This window comes from Citrus sinensis, chromosome 3 (genome assembly GCF_022201045.2).
Source record: "Citrus sinensis cultivar Valencia sweet orange chromosome 3, DVS_A1.0, whole genome shotgun sequence".
Taxonomy (NCBI): Eukaryota; Viridiplantae; Streptophyta; class Magnoliopsida; order Sapindales; family Rutaceae; genus Citrus; species Citrus sinensis.
Genome location: NC_068558.1, coordinates 35537363 through 35556884, shown reverse-complemented (window position 1 = coordinate 35556884; position 19522 = coordinate 35537363). Strand labels below are relative to the sequence as shown.

The following is a 19522-nucleotide window of genomic DNA, read 5'->3' as shown; positions in this document are numbered from 1 at the left end:
CTGGAATTTTTTAAATTGTTGTCTGTGTGTGCAATGTTGAAAACACCAGTACCTGGACATGGTTTCTGTGCCATTTGAAAACATTTTTTGAAGATAGAAGGCAACTAACATTCATGTATGACAGGCAGAAGGGCATCCAAAATGCTCTGGCTCTTGAGTTCCAAAATGCTCATGTTAGGTTCTGTGCAAGACACATTCTTGCAAACTTGAAAGCAAAACATCCACATACAAACTTCAAAGCTTATTTTTGGTCAGCTACAAGGGCGTGCAACAGAAGGGATGAAGGTAGACGAGGGTGTTTACAAGACATTAAGAAGATTACTAGTAAAATTCTGGTCAAGACATGCTTTTGATAATAGCTGCGAGACTGACCACTGCACAAATAATATGACATAATCTTTTAATGCATGGCTTGGGGTTCAAAGAAAGGTGCCATTGCTGATTATGCTTGAATGGATAAGGACAAAGCTAATGAAGAGGATGGTGAACAGAAGGAAAAAGGCTGAGGCTTGGGATTCTGACATTCCGAAGAAGATCTACGACAAGATGATGAAGAATCTGCAAATTGGGAGTCCAAACCCTGTAGCTCGAGCTAGTGAATGGCTGTATGAAGTATATCACAACCACAAGACTTATATAGTTGACCTAGAGTATCATGTCTGTGACTGTGGCCACTAGCAACTAAGTGGTATTCCATGCATTCATGCAATGCCATGCATTTTACATAGTAGAAAGGAGCTCGGGCAGTTTATTAGTCCATTATTGAAGCGAGGGAGTTATTTAAGCACATATGCTGGAATGATCCACCCCATTCCAGATAAGTCTTCATGGCCAATAACAGCAGGTGATGAGATTTTTCCTCTAATGATAAAAAGGCCTTCTAGAAGGCCAAAAATGAATAGGAGAAGGGAAGCTGATGAGGTTCCTGCAGAGAAGAGAAGATATAGGATGCAATCCAAGTATTGCAAAGAGTATGTCCATAACAAGAGAGGCTGTCCAATTAATCATTTGAATGCAAATAAAAGTACAAGGCATTATAAGGTTAGTGCAGTTTCTTCCTTTAGAAGTTTCATTATGTAATATTGAACCTTATTTTGTACACTTGTGTATGTCCATAGAGTAATCTTAAAAGCTACATGACAAGGATAGGGTCAGCAACCCGAGGTATTATTTTGGAATTATTCAAGTTTGTGTTGTTGATATCCATAAGTAGTTGATTTGTTGATATTTAAATATTTATTAACTAATTTTTCAATATTTAAATGTTCATTATCTCTTGAAATTTGTTTATATTATTAAGGTTAACTATATAATGTTGGACATTATGACATTTAAATGAAAAAATCACATGTTAGGACTACAAGGCAAGGCAAATAGTATATTTGACAGTGCACCAGACAATGGGTCCAATGTTAGCCACATGCAGGCACATGAGCAAGTGAGAGTAACGGTTGAGGTTCATGAACTTCAAGAAGTGCAGATGCCACCAGCAAAAAAGAACAAGATTGGGAATCATGAAGGGCCTTAAGGTACAAAGAAAATAATTTCAAGATTACCAACAAATGTTCAGCCTGATGCTCCATGGTTGGGTGTACAAGGAAAGAAGATAATGGCAGTTGGTGGTATAACTTTAAGGGAAAACCACAATGGTCTAAAAAGGTCTGAACTAAAGAATATTGACAAGGGCAAGGGACCAGCATTCCCACCTTATATGGTAAGGCAGTAATTCTAAAATGAATGGTTTTAAAATGAATATTAATTTACAGCTGTTAGCTTACTGGGTTAGGACTACATTACTGACATTATGTTGTTGTCATAATGTAGTGATTGTTGGAATGAATTGGAGACATTGGCAGCAGTAACAGTAAGTAGTAGTGAAGGTAAATAAACTATTTTTTGACACCTTCCAGAATGCCACAGTAAACCAACTGATGATTTGAAGAAATGGAAACAGGAACTTTTTGGTTAGTTATCTTGGTTTTATTTTGATATGTCATGTTAGTTTACTTATGGAGCTTAAATGTATCTAGTGCTTGCACACTAAGCATGCTAAAGACAGTGGCTATCTTATTTTAACTAGGCTTTAGATTATGTTATAAGGGGTTTGTGGCATTATGAAAGTTGTTGGCGAAGTATATTTAACACTCATGTGTAGGTAGACCAACAATGTCTTTTTTGTTTTTTGTTGGATACATTGCTTTGTAACCATATAGGGGATTAATACACCATTTCAAATGCTGCCAATGTATATTAATCCATCAACTATTTGATATTATTAAGTACAATGAATCTCAGCAGATGTTACACTTAATTTTTCTACATTTTCTGAATCTACATTACTATTTTGAATACATATGTCATGAGTTACAATATATGATAGCTGCAACGAGTACTAAAATAACCATTGTCACGAATTGGTACTTCTTCAATTCGGAAAGTAGAGTTTCAATTCTGATGATCTTGTGATCAAAGTCGGCCATGTCAAGATTCATAATATTGTTGTCATTGTTGTAAATATCTTGCTCTTGAAATAGGTTCATTTGACTTGCAAATTCTGCAATCTCTTCTCTAGATGGTGCCCACCATATAAAGAAACCGCATGCAGGATTATTAGGACAACTATAATATAATCGGTTGGGATTTGGCTTGGATTCTGATATTTTGATTGCTGCCCTGACTCTACAATAGCATGCCTTGTTGTGGAACTTGAAAATTCCCCCATTTATCAAATTCTTATCTGAATTAGGTTTTGATTTTCATGAACTTGAAGCACCCCTGAAGCTAGACATCCTTCTGCCAATGTATGTGTTGAATATGTTGTTGCTTGAATAGCTAGTAATGCTTGTGTTATGCTTAATAATGATCAAAAGCTCGACAACAAACAAGTGCTGTTTGAATCAATATGCTAGTGAGTTTTGCCAGTCATGGTGAAGTTAAGGAGGGTTGCACAATATAAATATTTATAACTGGTGGAACCCTCTTGCCGTTATGTTGCCGTTGCAAAGGAACTGTAAATGATGCCACCCACTGCCTATATATAGCCGTTACAATGCACAACTGCACATGCTTTACCTATGCTTGTAATGTTTATCTAATGCCACATATGTATTGTACTGAAATTGTTTTTGAAGGGTAAAAGTGTTTTCAAATTCAAACTCTCGGCAATTATATTTTTTCCATTTTTATCCCTACACCGTTGTAAATAACCGTTTATTTAACGGAAATGAGTGCGCGGCGCACATGGTTGAAACATGTGGATGCGTGGTGCTAATTGTTGAAACATGTGGGGGCTGACGATAAATTACCCTTTAAAAAATAATTCGTTAGTTCAGCCAATCATTGGTGGGACTCTGATTTCACTAACTCGGTTTGGGTTCAAGAAAAAAATCTATTTGACATTACATTCACATTCAATAAAGGCATTCTGGAAATTTCATTTTTTAGAATCATCGGATCTACAGAAATTTTCTTAAGAAATCCTCAAGCTTTTGAGAGATCCCATTGTGGGGGTAGCAGGTTCATATGTGAACCTGTTACCATGATGACTTACTTCATCAACACGACAAAGGATTTTGAGTTAATTTGTTCAAAACCGAGTTAGTGAAAATTGGCAATGGGACAATGATGCTGTATCGACTCTTTTTCACAACCCCTTGTACAAAGAAACTTCGTTGACTGCTATAATTTTCAATATACTGATCTTGTTGAGGATCTGGAGAGCAGATACCGTTGGCATAGGTGGAAGGCAATATTGAAACAAGATTATTTCAATAGTCAGTGGGTATCTATCTCTGTTATTGCAGCCGTTGTTCTCCTTCTAATCTCTTTAGTACAAACAGATTGCTCTGCCTCTTCAATGTTATGTGGTTCTCTGTTTCTGTTTTTTTTTCCCTTTTTTGTGAGCAAACTCAACGGTTCGAGGGAAATTTTTTATTTAAGATAAAATATGACACTAAGTCAGGAGATGTAATGAGCACGACCCTCATAAAACATTATTAATTAAGTTTATAAAATGCGGGTTTGAGCTTGGACTTGAAAAGGAAAAGCGTAAGGGTTAGGTTAGATTTGGACTAGCCTTTTACTGCTTTTTTTTAAATTTTTAAAATTATCATAAACTTAAATGAATAGATAATCAATAAATTGTTGTAACTAATAATAAATTACAGAAAATAAATATTTTAAAATAAAATAGTAAATAAGAAAATAAAACAAATAAAAACTTAAAGAGTATTTTTTTTAATACTAGAATCTTTTATTCAAGCAACCTTTTAATTAATCAATGCTTAAAAAATGGTTTAGTATTATAATTTTAGATTTTTTGTAAATCATTATTGATTTATGAATTAGAAATTTGAGTCTTCTTTTTTCTTTTTCTATTTTTTAAAATTTAATTTATTATTCAAATTTATAAATTTATTTTTTAAAAAATAAAAGATTGGGTTTGACCTAGACTTTTTTTTTTTTCCTTAAACCCTTGTTCAGGCCCTCATGTGGAGGGCTAGGCTAAAAGCCTACAGCTTTAGGCGGCTAGACTAGACTTGGGCTGGTCCGAGTTTTTTTGCGTATCCTAAATCAATAGAGCTTTTTTCTAGGTGCAATTTAAACTAGTCAAAATGACTAAAAATTACTCCTATGAGCTTATTATTATTGTGTGAACTAGTGAAGCGATTCACTTATGGATACTTGACTTAAATTGACTTGCTTTAACTAATTAGAAAATCATATTTACACCAAGTCAAATCTTGACTTAATTTTTTTTTAAAACCACTTATGGCAGTTTGGTCGGACTCCTACTTATTATATAAATTAAATAATGAAAAAAACATAAGGGGAAAAAAACCAAAATCTCCTAATAAAAGTAAGAGTAACAAGCAATCTATCAAAAAATTTCAAAAACAAGTAAATAAAGCGAAATCAATGTCGAATGTGTGGGATCTCGAGAATATCTAAATGAAAAATACCATACAAACCAACTAAAAGGCCTCCTAAACGAAAACAAAATAAAAGTTTGGAGGGAGGGGGGGGGGAGTCGGCGGGACTTAAAAGACTTGTGAAAAATAACCATGCTACAGCCACAACCCTTACAACTCCTAAAGCAACTCTGTAGCCACATCCACCACAATTCACAAAGTTATAACTAGAAACACCTTTTGTTGGGCAAACATTTCATCACGATTACTGGAAAACATCCAAAACTTTGGCTCATCAATTTTTTGTCCCACATTTTCATTGTCGTCAAATTTAGGTTCCTCAATATTTTCTTCAAAATCAGTCTCCTCTAATTCATCCAATTCTTCAACTTCATCCACTTTGTTCCAAATTATCTATTCCTACACCAAGATTAGAAAAAGAAATTTCATTTGTATTAAAAGTAAGTAATAAATAACAACATGAATATATGCAAGTTTCTGGGCTTTATTAATTACTTGTCCCAATTATTTTATAGCACAAGAAACCTCACTTAAGCTCCCTTACCCAATTGTTCTATAATAAATTCAATCATAAAATTGTAGAAAAAGATTTGAAATCTAAAGTTCAACTTATAGGAGTAGCAGCGACCGTAATTGCTAGGTGCAGCGGGTTTTGATCTTGAATTCGAGTTGTGTGGCTTGTGTGTGATCTTAAATTGTGGTAAAGGAAAATTATTTTTTCTTTATTTATTTTTATTTGAATAATGAGCTAAACTGTATCGTATTTGGTGTTTATTTTCAAAATCAAAAGTGTGTCGTTTTGGTCTAGGTCAATGTCTGACTTGATGGGAGTATCAACGCGCACATCCGCATAAAGATGATTTTGTCAAAATAAATTTCTCATGTATATGCAATACACATTGATGTTTCAGATCAAAGTAAGTTTTTCTCGTACCCTTTAATTTATGAGGTTTCCGATCCACATTCCTGTAGAAATGCATCTTTGATTATTGTCTATTGTAAGCTAGAGATAGTTTAAGATTTTTTCATCATCAAAAGCGAAATGTGAAACACGATTGGTAGCTTTTGAAGGAACATTTGACTAGAATACACTTGCCTGCAACCTTCCCTTTCTCACAAGTCACTCAATACGCGTTAGAATATGCTTATGGAATTGAGCTGTTCTTGATATACATTTTTCTTAACGAACAAAAAGATAAAAAATAAAATAGAAGGTTTAGGTTTTGCAATTGACCATCCTTTGTTGAGCTGCAGGGATGCGTTGTCAGAAACTAACATGACTATTGTCTGTTGAAATAGATGATATGCCACATTTCAAAAATAGTTTCTTGTTTGCAAACAATGTCGTGAACCAAATAATTCTACAACATAAAAATTAAACTCAAGACAGGATCATAATACATTGTTCATTACAAGTAACGTCCCAACAACCTAGACTTGGCAGAGATGTTGTCCACTTTGAAACCTAGCATTGACCTCCTTTACTTTAGACATCACATCATCATCTACCAGAAACTACATCTGAATTTTCTTTCAATCCTAGTTGGTCTATCTGCAATGTAATATCTTGCAATCTAGCATTGACCTCCTTTACTTTAGACATGGCCGTAGAATCAGCGGACTTATCCACGGCATCATCAACACCATCTTGCAGCAACATCCTCTGGAAAGCTTCCGTTTGAAATTCATCCAACAAGAAATCAACATCACAAGCCAAGTCACGAAGTTTGCCTAGCCACTTCTTCACTGACTCCTCCTTCGCCTGTTTCCGCACCGCATCACCTAGGACCTCATTTATCTTCACCAACATCCTCTTCTACCCAATCAGATCGGCCTGGATCTGCTCTCCGCGTGCAAACTGCTCCAGCCAATCTTTATTCAACTTTTTTAGTATCTTCTCAATAGATTCAGAGAGGAAGTTATTGACAGTCTCTTGTCTGCTGTCGAAACGAAAGGAATTATCGAGAGTGTACTTTGGCATCTTTTTCCAATGTCGATCAGTCCCGGTGGCTTCCTCTTTCTGATTCAAATGGAAAATAGAGGGGATTAACAAGTAATTGCGTGAAGTAAGCAAGGGTTCTAACGTTATAAAGAGAAGGTGATTGATTGACTTTGGTATGGGTCAAAAGTCCACACAGGAAAGAGAGGAATAAGTCATCACGTGGGACCAAAACGGTTTTGTTTTTTGTCCTTTCTTTTTCTAATAAAAAAATAATTAGCTAGTTCGGCCAGTCGTTCGTGGGGCCCTGATTTCGGTTGACTTGCTTTAAGCTATTTCTGCCAGCTGGAGTACTCAAGTGTCAATTTGGGTTCAAGCAAAAATCTATTTTACATTACATTCGGTAAAGTCACTCTGGAAGTTGCACTATTTCGAATCAGCGGATCTACAGAGATCCTCAAGCTTTAGAGATTTTGCATTGTGATGGCAGCAGGTACATAAATAAACATGTTATAATTACGACTTACCTCGTCAATACCACACAAGATGTTGAGTTACTTTGTTCAAAACCGAGTCATTGAAAATTGGCAATGGGACGATGAAGCTGTGTCGGACTCTTTGTCTCAACTCCTTGCCCAGGAAACTTCATATTGTCTGCAAAAATTTCAAATATACTGATCTTATTGAGGATCTGAAGTGCAGACACCGTTGGCATAGGTGGAAGGCAATATTGAAACAAGATTATTTCAATAGTCAGTGGGCATCTATCTCTGTTATTGCAGCCGTCGTTCTCCTTCTAATCTCTTTAGTACAAACAGTTTGCTCTGTCTCGTCAATGTTATGTGGTTCTTTTTTTTTTTTTTTTTTTTTTGGACGAACCTCAACAGTACGAGGCGAATTTATTAATTAAAATAAAAATATGACACCTAGTCAGGGACGTAGGGTGGCTTACCCCTTATGAGATCCACGACGCTGCAAAAATGCAAACCTAGAGCTAGAAAATTAAACAAACATGGATGCAACAATGTAGTAAAAATAAAAACTAACAGAAACGGTATATTTACGTCTTACGTTGTATATGATCCTGATAAAAAATCATATAACATGGTGGAGTTTTATGGTCCATTGTGTGGCTTTCTCAGAGTCAAGAATCCTACTGCATTTTTTAATGCCGTCATGGACTTTCAAACGATAGGGGGAACCTGAGGTGGGTGGTATCCTCCCTTACTGAAGGAAGCTGCTCAACTCCATAGTATGCAAAAGAGAGCAACTTTTTTCTTTTAAATATCTAGAAAACTTCGATTTTCTTGAAACTAACTGTTGAGGCTGTGCCATAACATATTTCATCCGAACAGAGTGCCTCTACACCTTTACTTCTGGAGGGGGAGGGGGGTGGGGGGAACATGCGAACATTTGATTTCATACTTGTGCTCAGATTTGCTTTTCTTATTCAATGAATTGGCCTTTTGTCTGAAAAAAACAAAATGGGGGAAAAAATGCAACCAAATGATTGAAATAGGAAATATACCACATTTCAGAAATAGTTTCTTGTTTGTTCAACTACAATTTCATGAACCACATTATAAATCATTTAAAGTATAAACTCAGAAGGGTCATAATAATTATACAACTTAATTGGAGAGCAATCAATGTTCATGACAAACATCCGTATGTCCGGTAATTAGTGCTGCATCTGAGACAACATGCACCTAACATCCTTGCTGTTAGGTCTCTCCTCTTGGTCATCCGGAGTTCAAAAGTAAGCAATCTTCAAAACAAGAAGCATCTGTTCACGGTTTCAAAAGTCACACAAAACGTGTTAGAATATGCTTATCGAATTGAGTTGTTCTTGCTATACATTTTTTTAATGAATAAATAAATAAATAAAAGGCTTAGGTTTTGCAATTGACCATCCTTTGTTGAGTTGTAGGGATGTGCTGCCATAAAACTAACATGACTATTGTCGGTTGAAATAAAATTTTTAGCTTGTTAACAATGTCGTGAACCTCATAATTATACAACTTAAAAAGTAAACTCAAGAAGGGGATCATAATAATTGTACAACTCAATCAGGGAGCATGCATTGTTCATCACAAGTAACGTCCCAACAACCTAGATTTGAGCATATTGTCCACTTTGGACTGAGTAAATGGCATTCTGTCCACTGAGTAAATGGCAGTATATGAGCCTGCAGAGCATGAAGATTCCTGTGCCTAATTTGACCCGTAGTTTTAATCCCAAACCGAATTTGCATCATTATCATGTTCAGTAACTTACCATCTTCTTCAATCAAATCTGCGGTATCCATCGGAGGCAGAACAATCTTCTTAATAGCAATCATATTTCCATTGCTTCATGGTAGCTCGGCTTTGCAAACTTCTCACACCCACCTGATGCTATTTTCCCCAAAGAAGCAAGACAGTAAGCCACTGAACATGATAAGCTTCTGGTGGAAAGCACTGGTCCTATCACGTATAAGCCACTGAACATGATAAGCTTCTGGTGGAAAGCACTGGTCCTATCACGTACAGTAATAGTTCTGAAAATCAAATGTCCAGTTAGGCAATCACATCCTTTGCAGAACTACAAGAAAAATAGTCTTTTTCGACCAACATTATTAATTATTAATTGAAGGAAAAATTTAGTCGAAGATATGCTTATTTTCGATTGTAAAAATTAGTTCTTCGCTAAAAGAATAAAGTAATATCCCATATTTTCGATACGGACAAATTGTAAAAAAAAACTTAATAATTAATCGATAATATTTATTTTTTTGTAGGAAATCAACAGCGCCAATACCATTTTCAATGATAAGAAGTTACCATAAAAAATGTGACAATATTTTCAATACCTTTGTTAAATTTTTAGAAATATATGATTATTTATGACCATATTGTTTCACATTTATTAATAGAAGTTTAATTTCGACCAATTATGAAATCGGCTAAAAATAACTAGTGAAATTTTGAAATGTTTGATAGTAGGCATTGGTGCCACTGTAATTTACAATAACAAGAATTCAACAATCGAAAATGTCGTATCTTTATTATTATTATTTGTTTTTTAATCAAGTATCAAGGTGGTCACAAGTGAGTATTATAACTCAATAGGTAGTAGAATTTGAGCTATGAACATTTTCAACTTACCAAACTTATGATAGAAATAAATTACTATTTTTGATAACTATTAACCATTGTCAAAATTAATATTTACCACTATGCTAGATAATTGATCGAAGATAGTATGAAATTGTTCAAGAGGAAAGATTGCGCCAATATTATTATTTAATTAGTATTAAATATTAAAAAAAGTTCAAATGTATTTTATTGGACTTGTACTCTTGATTTGTTGCTTTCACTGCCAAACATTAACCAATTAAACTATCATTAGGAGATATAATAGTAATAAAAATATAAAGTATATATTTTTATATGTACTTTATGTGATTTGTATGTCTCCCATTTATTTAAAAATAATGATAGCATGAGCATAAGGAGCCAGTTGCATTAAATAGATCTTTGTTCCTTTTCCTATAAATTCACCTTATATTTGTTGAAGTAATTAACTTAATTACTACTAGAATTTTCATGATCATAGTATAATTAAGTAGCCACTAAGACGTATATGATGTAGATATTACTATTTTACTTATATTAGTTTTATCACTCCATTAGCTTTTATATAATGTTTAATTTGTCCATTTTACTTTGAATATAAAGTAAATATTGGAATAAAAATTTGAAGTTTATGTTACCAACGAGAGTAAAAGAAATGTCCAAACTATTATCTTGGGCCGTTGGATATCTGTTGTTGTACAGTACTATAGATTTGAGATATATGCATACACATATATAAAATTTAGATTTTAGTATATAGTCTCAATGCAAATAAGTTTGATTAATAAGATATGTTAATTAACATGACATTTGTAATCTTGTTTCATGTTGTTAATATCCATGTTCAACATTTTACATTAAATATTAGACATATAAATATTATATATAATGTGAGATAACTCACATTATGGCTCAAATTCAATTGCTTTAAAGTAATATTTTATGCTTATTTAGCACATAATTACTCTATTACATTTGTAATCTCATTCAATCATCCAAATAAACTTTAAAAAGCAATAATTATCAGTAGTATTGATTGTTATTACTGAATCAGTTTTGAAACTAATTATCATATTACTTAGATTTTATAGAAAAATATTCTAAGAAATAATATCATATGATTGATAACTATCGTCGAATCAATTTAATTTTAAATAATAAAATTATGATAGTGTAATATCCAATAATAATTTTTATTAGATTTCACAAATGGATCATGTTTTTTTATAATTAATATTTAAAAGATATTATTAAAGAAAGTAGTCTAGAATGATCATGCAATTAACTTCACCATATAATGATAATTATTTTAAGATGATCATACAAATAACTGCACCGTATAATAAGAATTATTGCAAGAATTTATTTATACATTATAACATAAATAACATCTTTTTTTTTTGTTAACTTATTAAATTTTAGTGATATTTTCTTTACAGTTCTAAAAAAAAAAATTATTTGTCTAGTAGTTATTTATTTTTATCCAATCTAATCTAGTACTTTTTTTTCCGAATATTTATCTCATCTAATAGTTTAAAAGATGTACTGTCATCCATCTTGTTAATCTTTATTAGCTAAATTCCAGTTCTTATCATCATAAAACTAGCTTACTGGGCTAAATTATATTATTTAATAATTAAATAGAATTACAATTTGGGCTATACCCCACGTTCCTCATTCTCTCTTTAACCCATATTCTCACGCCACCAAGTCCATAATCATAGCAGAATTCATATTCTCGTCTTGTTGAAATTATTAATAAAAGACTGTTACAAAAGATTTTAGTAGACTTTTTTCTTTAATTTTACAACTCTTATTGATAGATCTTTGTTGGCCAAACGTACTTAAAATGGCTTTTGGCCGTTGATGTCTTATTTTCAATAATAATTGATCAAATAAAGAGTAAATAATTATTGATGACAACGATATATGGTCATAACAAAAAACACTAATTTGAATGGATAAAAGTTCATTTAGTTCCTATATTTTAATATTAGTATCCGTTTAGTCCTTGTATTTTTAAAAATACCTCGAAACATCCCTGCTGTTAAAGTATTGATACCCGTACCGTTACTTTTTATTTCTTTTGGCTTACTTTTACAATATTACCCTTTTATTATAATTTTTTTGTTTGGACATTAATAAAAAGAAAATAATTAAATTACCAATTTTACCCTAGAAAATAAAAAAATTATATTAATTTTTTTTGCAAGCACCATTTGCACACTTGGTAGTTTGCATACAATTTTTGACAATTAAAAATTAATATATATATATATTTTATTTTTTAGGGTTAAATTGATAATTTAATTATTTTCTTTTTATTAATGTCCAAACAAAAAAATTATTATAAAAGGGTAATATTGTGAAAGTAAGCCAAAAGAAATAAAAAGTAATAATTTAATTTTTTTACAATTAAAAATTAATATAATTTTTTAGGGTTAAATTGGTAATTTAATTATTTTTTATTAATTTCCAAATAAAAAATTATTATAAAAGGGTAATATTGTAAAAGTAAGCCAAAAGAAATAAAAAGTAACGGTAGGGGTATCAATACTTTAACGGTATGGATGTTTCGAGACATTTTTAAAAATATAGGGACTAAATGGATACTAATCTTAAAATATAAGGACTAAATGAGCTTTTACCCAATTTGAATAATAGATTCATTATTTTCGACCATCAAATTTGTTGATTACCAATTTTGTTGTCATTTTATGCTCATAATTCCATTTTCGATTATAATTATTGGTTGAAATCAATTATTTTTTTATTAAAAATTAATATATATTCAACTGGGCTAAGAGATTGAAAATAGAAGTTTGAAATTTGATAATTTTATTTGTGATTAATTTTTTTTTTATAATGACATATACAGCTTGATAGCCAGTTAGAAAAAGAGTATTTCTACCCCCAAACATTAACGACAGCCTTCGGTGGCCCCATGCCATCAAATATACCAATTTTCAACGGCATGACACTTATTTCAACGGCTTTTGGCCAGCATAAAAAATTAATTTTCTTGTAGTTATGATTCACCTAACAAATGCTCTGCCTCTTCTCGGTTCTTCTGTGCCCATTAATTTTCATGCGAAATTTTCAACCTGTCAAGCTCCTCCGAAACTTGCTTCATTGTTGGCCTTCTTCTGCCGCTAAGGCTTAAGCATTTGCTTGCAAGCTCAGCGACGGTTTCTATCTCCTCCATTTCACTTTCATCAGCAACTTGAAAGTTTAGAATCTGACGCAAACTATTATTTTCAATCGAATATAGAAAATATTGAACCATGCTGATCCCTTCATTGGATGCCAGTGCCATGCCGGAGACAGGCTTCAAGCCGGTTAACAATTCCGCAAGGACAACCCCAAAGCTATACAGATCACTCTTCTCTGTCAATTTACCTGTCATTATTTGAGCGCTTATTATCTTAACTAGTAAAAAATTTTGGGATGGCACAAAGGATCTGCGGTTCAAAGTGAATTACATAGAGAAAAAAATTGGGCATGGCGCAAGGCTATCAATAAAAAAGACAAATTAAAAAAAAAATTACCTGTTATTACGTACTCGGGATCTAAGTTAAAAAAAGTCCCTATTTTTTTTGTGGTCATTGCAGTTTGATTATCTGACGAAATCAGCATTGAAGATCCAAAATCAGCCAATTTTGCCTTATAATTGTCATCCAAGAGTATGTTGGTGGACTTTACATCTCCGTGAATGATTGGTGGGCTTGCTAAAGAATGCAAATAGTCAAGAGCTGAAGCAATTTCGGCCGCAATCCTCAGACAAGTTCTCCAATTTCTTAAAACTTGTGAACTCTTATCATGGATATGTTCAAACAGAGTTCCGTTGGGAACAAATTCATAAACCAGTAGAGGCACTTTGGTTTCCAGACATACCCCTAAAATCTTGACCACATTCTTGTGGTTTATTTGTGAAACAACTCTCAGTTCATGCTGAAATACCTGATTCATCGGAATCTTACCTACCGCTTTAGGCTTCTTAACTGCAACTGGGGTACAGTCAGGTAAGACGCCTTTGTAAACAGAGGCAAAACCACCTTCACCAAGAAATAGACGTGTATCATAATTTCCAGTGGCTTGTGCCAGTTCTGACTTGGTAAAAATTTGCACTTGCTGATGCAAGAAAGCTAAGTCCTTAGCTTTCTTGATTAATGAACGACTAAAGTTTGCAGGGCCAGGATCTCCACCTCCACCTCTTTGTGCATCCGAGATTTGCTTTAAAAAAGAAAACAAAACAAAACGGAATTAGCATTAGCAATTAGTCTTTATTTTTCTCGCATAGCAGTTTAACAATCTCCTCTTTATCTTTTTTCTAACATAAATTGGTGAAAATGCTAAAGAGAGCCACTTTAAAACAGTGGCAGAGCTAGTGGAGTTAAATTTTATTACTCCAAGAATTTGATCCCCGTTTAAGTGTTTTAATTAAATTTTGGATATAATGTATATATTTAAGTTGATTTTGGTGATGAAAATGTAATTTTGTAATTTTTTTTTCGTATTTTATTCAAAGCTAATGGGGAAAAATCACAAATTTTGCTAGAGAGAAATACAAAATTTGGGTGAAATTAAGAATTAAAATCTTTTTTTAAACCTTAGGTGGCACTGTCATTGACTAACAAAACAATGCCCAATTTATTTTATCTTATCAATTAAATGAGTAAACAGCTTTTAATCACTGTTTTTTGTCAGCATTATTATCAAAAGCATTATATCAAAACTTTTTGTTTGAATATCAAAGTACCAACACATTGGCTTCACTCACCGAAGGGGTTGTGGGTACTCTTTGCCTGGCATTTCTTGACTTCTCGACTGAACTTTCTTTCAATCCTAGTAGGTCTATCTGCGATGCAATATCTTGAAATCTAGCATTGACATCCTTTACTTTAGACATCGCCATGGAATCAAACTTATCCATGGCATCATCGCCTAGCAGCAACTTCCTTTGGAAAGCTTCCGTTTGTAATTCATCAAACAAGTAATCAACATCGCAAGCCAAGTTCTGAAGCTGGCCTAGCCACATATTCACTGACTCCTCCTTCGTCTGCTTCTCCTTGGCATCATCTAGCACCTCGTTAATCTTCACCAACATCTCCTTCCACCCAATCAGATCGACCTGGATCTGCTCTTGGCGTGCAAATTTCCAGAGCCAATCCGAAGACATCCTTTTTAGTAGCTTCTCAATAGTTTCAGAGTGTAAGTCAGAGATGGTTTGCTTTTGGCTGCAGAAACGAAAAGAATTATCGAGAGTGACCTCTGGCATCCCTTTTTCTGTAGAACTGTGGCTTCTTCTTTCCGATTCTAGCGAAGGGCATTAAGAAACATCGTGTCTATACAAGTCAGCAAAAACTCTTTAAAGACAAATTAATTGTGGAACAAACCCAAACTTATTTTTAACGATGACCTAGATCCGATCACGTACCGTAATAGTTCTCAATATCGATCGACACCACAGTCCGAGCGTCTGGTTGGGCAATCACAGCCGTTGCATATGATGATGATTCGCCTAATAAATGCTCTGTCTCTTTATTTTTCTTCTGTGCCCAAAAATTTTCATGCAACCTTCTTAACCTGTCAAGCTCCTCAGAAACTTGCTTCATTGTTGGCCTTTCGGTGCCTCTAATTCTTAGGCATTTACTTGCAAGCTCAGCAACAATTTCTATCTCCTTCATTTCACTTTCATCAGCAACATGAAAGTTCAGAATCTGACGCAAACCATTATTTTTAATCGAGTTTAGAAAATAAGGAACCATGCTAATCTTCTTATTGGATGCCAATGTCATGCAAGAGCCAGGTTTCTTGCCGGTTAACAATTCCGCAAGGACAACTCCAAAGCTATACACATCACTCTTCTTCGTCAATTTACCTGTCATTGTTTGGTGCTAGTTAGATTAACTAGCAAAAAGTTTTAAGGCGGTGCTGGTACAAAAGATTTGGGGTTCAAACTGGATTATTTAGAGGAAAAAAATTGAACATGCCATGAGGCTATTAATAAAAACACATTTTTTTTAAAAAAATACCTGTGTTTATACACACTGGATCTAAGTAACCACTAGTCCCTATTAGAATCGTGCTCATTGCAGTTTCAGCATCAGACGAAATCAACACTGAAGACTCAAAATCAGCCACTTTTGCCGTATAATTGTCATTCAAGAGTATGTTGGCGGACTTTACGTCTCCGTGAATGATGGGAGGGCTTGCTAAAGAATGCAAATAGTCAAGAGCTGAAGCAGTTTCAGCCGCTATCCTCAGACAAGTTTTCCAAGTTTTTAAAACCTGTGAACTCTCGCAGCGGATATGGTCCAACAGAGTTCCATTGGAAGCAAATTCATAAACCAGGAGAGGCACTTCGGTTTCTAGACATAGCCCTAATATCTTGACCACATTCTTATGGTTTACTTGTGAAATAATGCGCAGAAGCTCCCGTTCTGTTATGCGGATCTTATCTGCCCGTCTATACGTCTTCACCGCAACCTGGATATTATCGTGTAAGACACCTTTGTAAACAGAGACAAAGCCACCTTGACTAAGACAGCGACTCCTATCAAAATTTTTGGTGGCTCTTATCATCTCTGACTTGCTAAAAATTTTCATTCGCAAGAAAGCTAAGCCTGGATGACTATGGATTGTTGGGCCAGGATCTCTACCTCCTCTTCCTCGTCTTACTGCCGACGAGATTACTCCGCGGACATTTCTGGACTTTCTACCTGATTTTTTTCTCAAATCTAGTTGTTTTATCTGCGATGCAATATCTTGCAATCTAGCATTGACCTCCTTAACTGTAGACATCACATCATCATCTAGCAGCAACATCTTCTGGAAAGCCTCCGTTTGAAACTCATCCAACAAGTAATCAACATCGCAAGCCAAGTTTCGAAGTTTGCCTAGCCATTTCTTCACTGATTCCTCCTTCGTCTGCTTCTCCAGGGCATCATCTAGCACCTCATTAATCTTCAACAACATCTTCTTCCACCCAATCAGATCGGCCTGGATCTGCTCTTCCCGTGCAAACTGCCCAAGCCAATCTTTATTCAACTTTTTTAGGATCGTCTCAATGGATTCAGAGTCAAAGTTAGTGATACCTTCTCTTCGGCTGCCGAAACGAAAGGAATTACTGAGAGTGAACTTTGGCATTTTTTTCTCTGTCGATCGGTCTGGTGCCTTCTTCCTTCTGATTCAAATGGAAATTGGAGGGCATTCTATATTTTGGGCCTTGGGCGAATTGTTTAGGAGTGTAGTTATTCGGTCCAGCATTTCATTTCATGAGACTCCTCTAATATCGAAATTACCATAAAGGACAGAAATTGTGCTGTATTTACTTTTCAATCGAACTCAGTAACCCAGCATCTCTTCTCTTATGCATTTTTACTTGCATGTCATAAGGGTCAAATGTATTTATTTTTGGAAACAAAGTATTCCATTCATTCTATAGCGGTTTGATGAGCAGTACAACGTAATCTCACTTTGACTTTTTTTATTTTTTCTTTTTCAATCTAAAATATTGAACTTTAGAAATTTATTTGTTCTAAAAGAGCCTCTAATAAACACTTACATAATAGACGATTAATTTTTTTCAAAAAATAAAATAATGAAGGATAGACTTGCATCTAAGTTTGTTGATACAATTCTTTAAAAAGAAAAAGATAATTTTGATAGAAAATAAGGGAATTTAGAAGTAGATGGTGAAGGGAAAAAAAAAAGGGTCTTGTGAGATAATATGTGGTGGTTGAATATCAGTACTCTTCTATTAATTAGGCTTTCCAAAATATTTGAGGTAAAATATATGATTTGCTTTTATTTAAGATTTATTTATTTAAAATTAAATTTTTTAGTTTTTTGAGATGCGAAATTATTAATGTGTTATAAAATATAGTGTTTTTTACCAAAACATTGAAAGTATAGTGTTTTTTATTAATGTACCTGATGAAAGCAATTTTTTCACCAAAACATTGAAAGTATAGTGTTTTTTATTTTCTATTGGAAAAAGATATTAACGGATAATAATTTAACAAATATGTGGTTTTTATAGAGTTTTGAATGAAATATATAATGTTATAATTTACAACATTAAATAGATATTTTTTAAAAAATAAATGGATTAAATTTGTTAATTATAATGTTGAAAGGAGATTTTGTATGAATTTAATAGTTTGTTTATGGAAAATATATTATTAAATAATAATAAATATAAATTAACAATTAATAATTATAATTTAGGAATAAAATTAGGACTCTCGTTTATAGTGCCACAATAACAAGTAATTGCGTAAAGCAAGGGTTCTAATGCAACAAGGAGAAGAAGATTTGACTGACTTAGGTGTGGGTATGCTACGCAACCACGCGCACGAGAGTCCACAAGGGAGAGAGAGGAATAACTCGTCATGTGGGACCAACACGGTTTTGTCATTTGTCTTTTATTTTTTTCAATAAAACAAATATTCATTTGAGCCGATCGCTGGTGGAACTTCAATTTAATGAATTTGAATTGATTTGGTTTAAGCAATATCTGCCAAGCTGGAGTCAAGTTTCACATTGGTCTCAAGCAAAAAGCTATTTGAAATTACTTTCAGTTTCAATAAATGGCATCCTGGAAATTCCACAACTGAGAATCAGCCAATCCTCAGAAATTTTGTTCAGAAATCCTCAAACTTTTGAGAGATTGTATTGCGGTGGCAGCAGGTACACGCGTCAACTTGTTATAGTCATGACTTACCTCGTCAACACGGCACGGGATGTTGGATTACTTTGTTGAAAACCGAGTTATTGAAAATTGGCAATGGGACAATGAAGCTGTGTCGACTCTTTTTCACAACCCATGTCCAAAGAAACTTCGTCGTCTGCTAAAATTTTCAATATACAGATCTTGTTGAAGATCTGAAGAGCAGATACCCTTGACGCAGATGGAAGGCAATATTGAAACAAGATTATTTCAATAGTCAGTGGGCATCTATCTCTGTTACTGCAGTCGTTCTTCTTCTATTCACTTTAGTACAAACAGCTTGCTCTGTCTCCACAATGTTATGTGGTTTCTCTGTTTCTGTTTCTCTCATTTTTTTTTCCTTTTTGGTTTTGTGGGCAAAACCTCAACGGTATGAGAGAAATTTATTAATTAAAAAAAAAATATGACACCTAGTCAGGAGATATAATGAGCATTACCCTCATGAGATGCAAGGCGCTACAAAAATGCAAACCTAGAGCTAGAAAATTGAGAAATATGAATGCAGCAAAGTAGAGAAAAAATAAAAACTAGCAGAAACGGTATATTTTTGTCTTATGTTGTATATGATCCTGATAATAAGCATCCTACTGCATGTTTAATGCTACCATGGACTTTCAAACATTTTGGGAAACCTGAGGTGGGTGGTATCCCAATTCTCTTATTAGAGGAAGGGGCTCAACTCCCTAGTATGAGAATATGAGAGCAATTTTTCTTTTAAATGTTTAAAAAACTTCGATTTTCTTGAGCCTCATTTTTTAGGCTGTCATAACATATTTCATCCGAACAGAGTGCCTCTAGACTT

At 33.8% G+C, this 19522-nt stretch overlaps 2 protein-coding genes across 7 annotated transcripts in view; both read right to left on the bottom strand.

The window, feature by feature from the left end:
- Window positions 1-19522, bottom strand: part of LOC102619508 (wall-associated receptor kinase 3-like) — a 29073-nt gene that overhangs the window by 5061 nt on the left and 4490 nt on the right. For 3 of the 6 annotated variants that reach the window (XR_008053157.1, XR_008053159.1, XR_008053160.1), the window contains exon 5: window positions 9056-9260. The exons of 1 other annotated variant lie outside the window; for it this stretch is intronic. The gene's annotated coding sequence lies outside the window, so the exon portion shown is untranslated. Of the gene's footprint in view, window positions 1-9055; window positions 9336-19522 lie in introns of those variants that run through there. 2 more of the 6 variants (XR_008053158.1, XR_008053161.1) reach the window with 1 other exon arrangement.
- On the bottom strand, window positions 12802-17087 carry LOC102621198 (wall-associated receptor kinase-like 1). Its single transcript, XM_052437234.1, has 4 exons — window positions 17084-17087; window positions 14767-15123; window positions 13535-14219; window positions 12802-13385 (listed from the first exon to the last, which is right to left on the bottom strand). Exons 2-4 carry the CDS (start codon window positions 15091-15093, stop codon window positions 13066-13068), a joined length of 1332 nt encoding a protein of 443 aa, XP_052293194.1. The 5' UTR covers window positions 15094-15123; window positions 17084-17087; the 3' UTR covers window positions 12802-13065.

Bases quoted from the DNA above. Each gene is read 5' to 3' on its own strand.
- LOC102621198 (XM_052437234.1), bottom strand. From the start codon at position 15,093: ATGTTGGTGAAGATTAACGAGGTGCTAGATGATGCCAAGGAGAAGCAG. The intron at 14,220-14,766 runs GTGAGTGAAGCC...TCTTTTTTAAAG, and splicing joins GAGTACCCACAACCCCTTCG to CAAATCTCGGATGCACAAAG. The intron at 13,386-13,534 runs GTAATTTTTTTT...AAATAATGACAG, and splicing joins TCCCGAGTACGTAATAACAG to GTAAATTGACAGAGAAGAGT.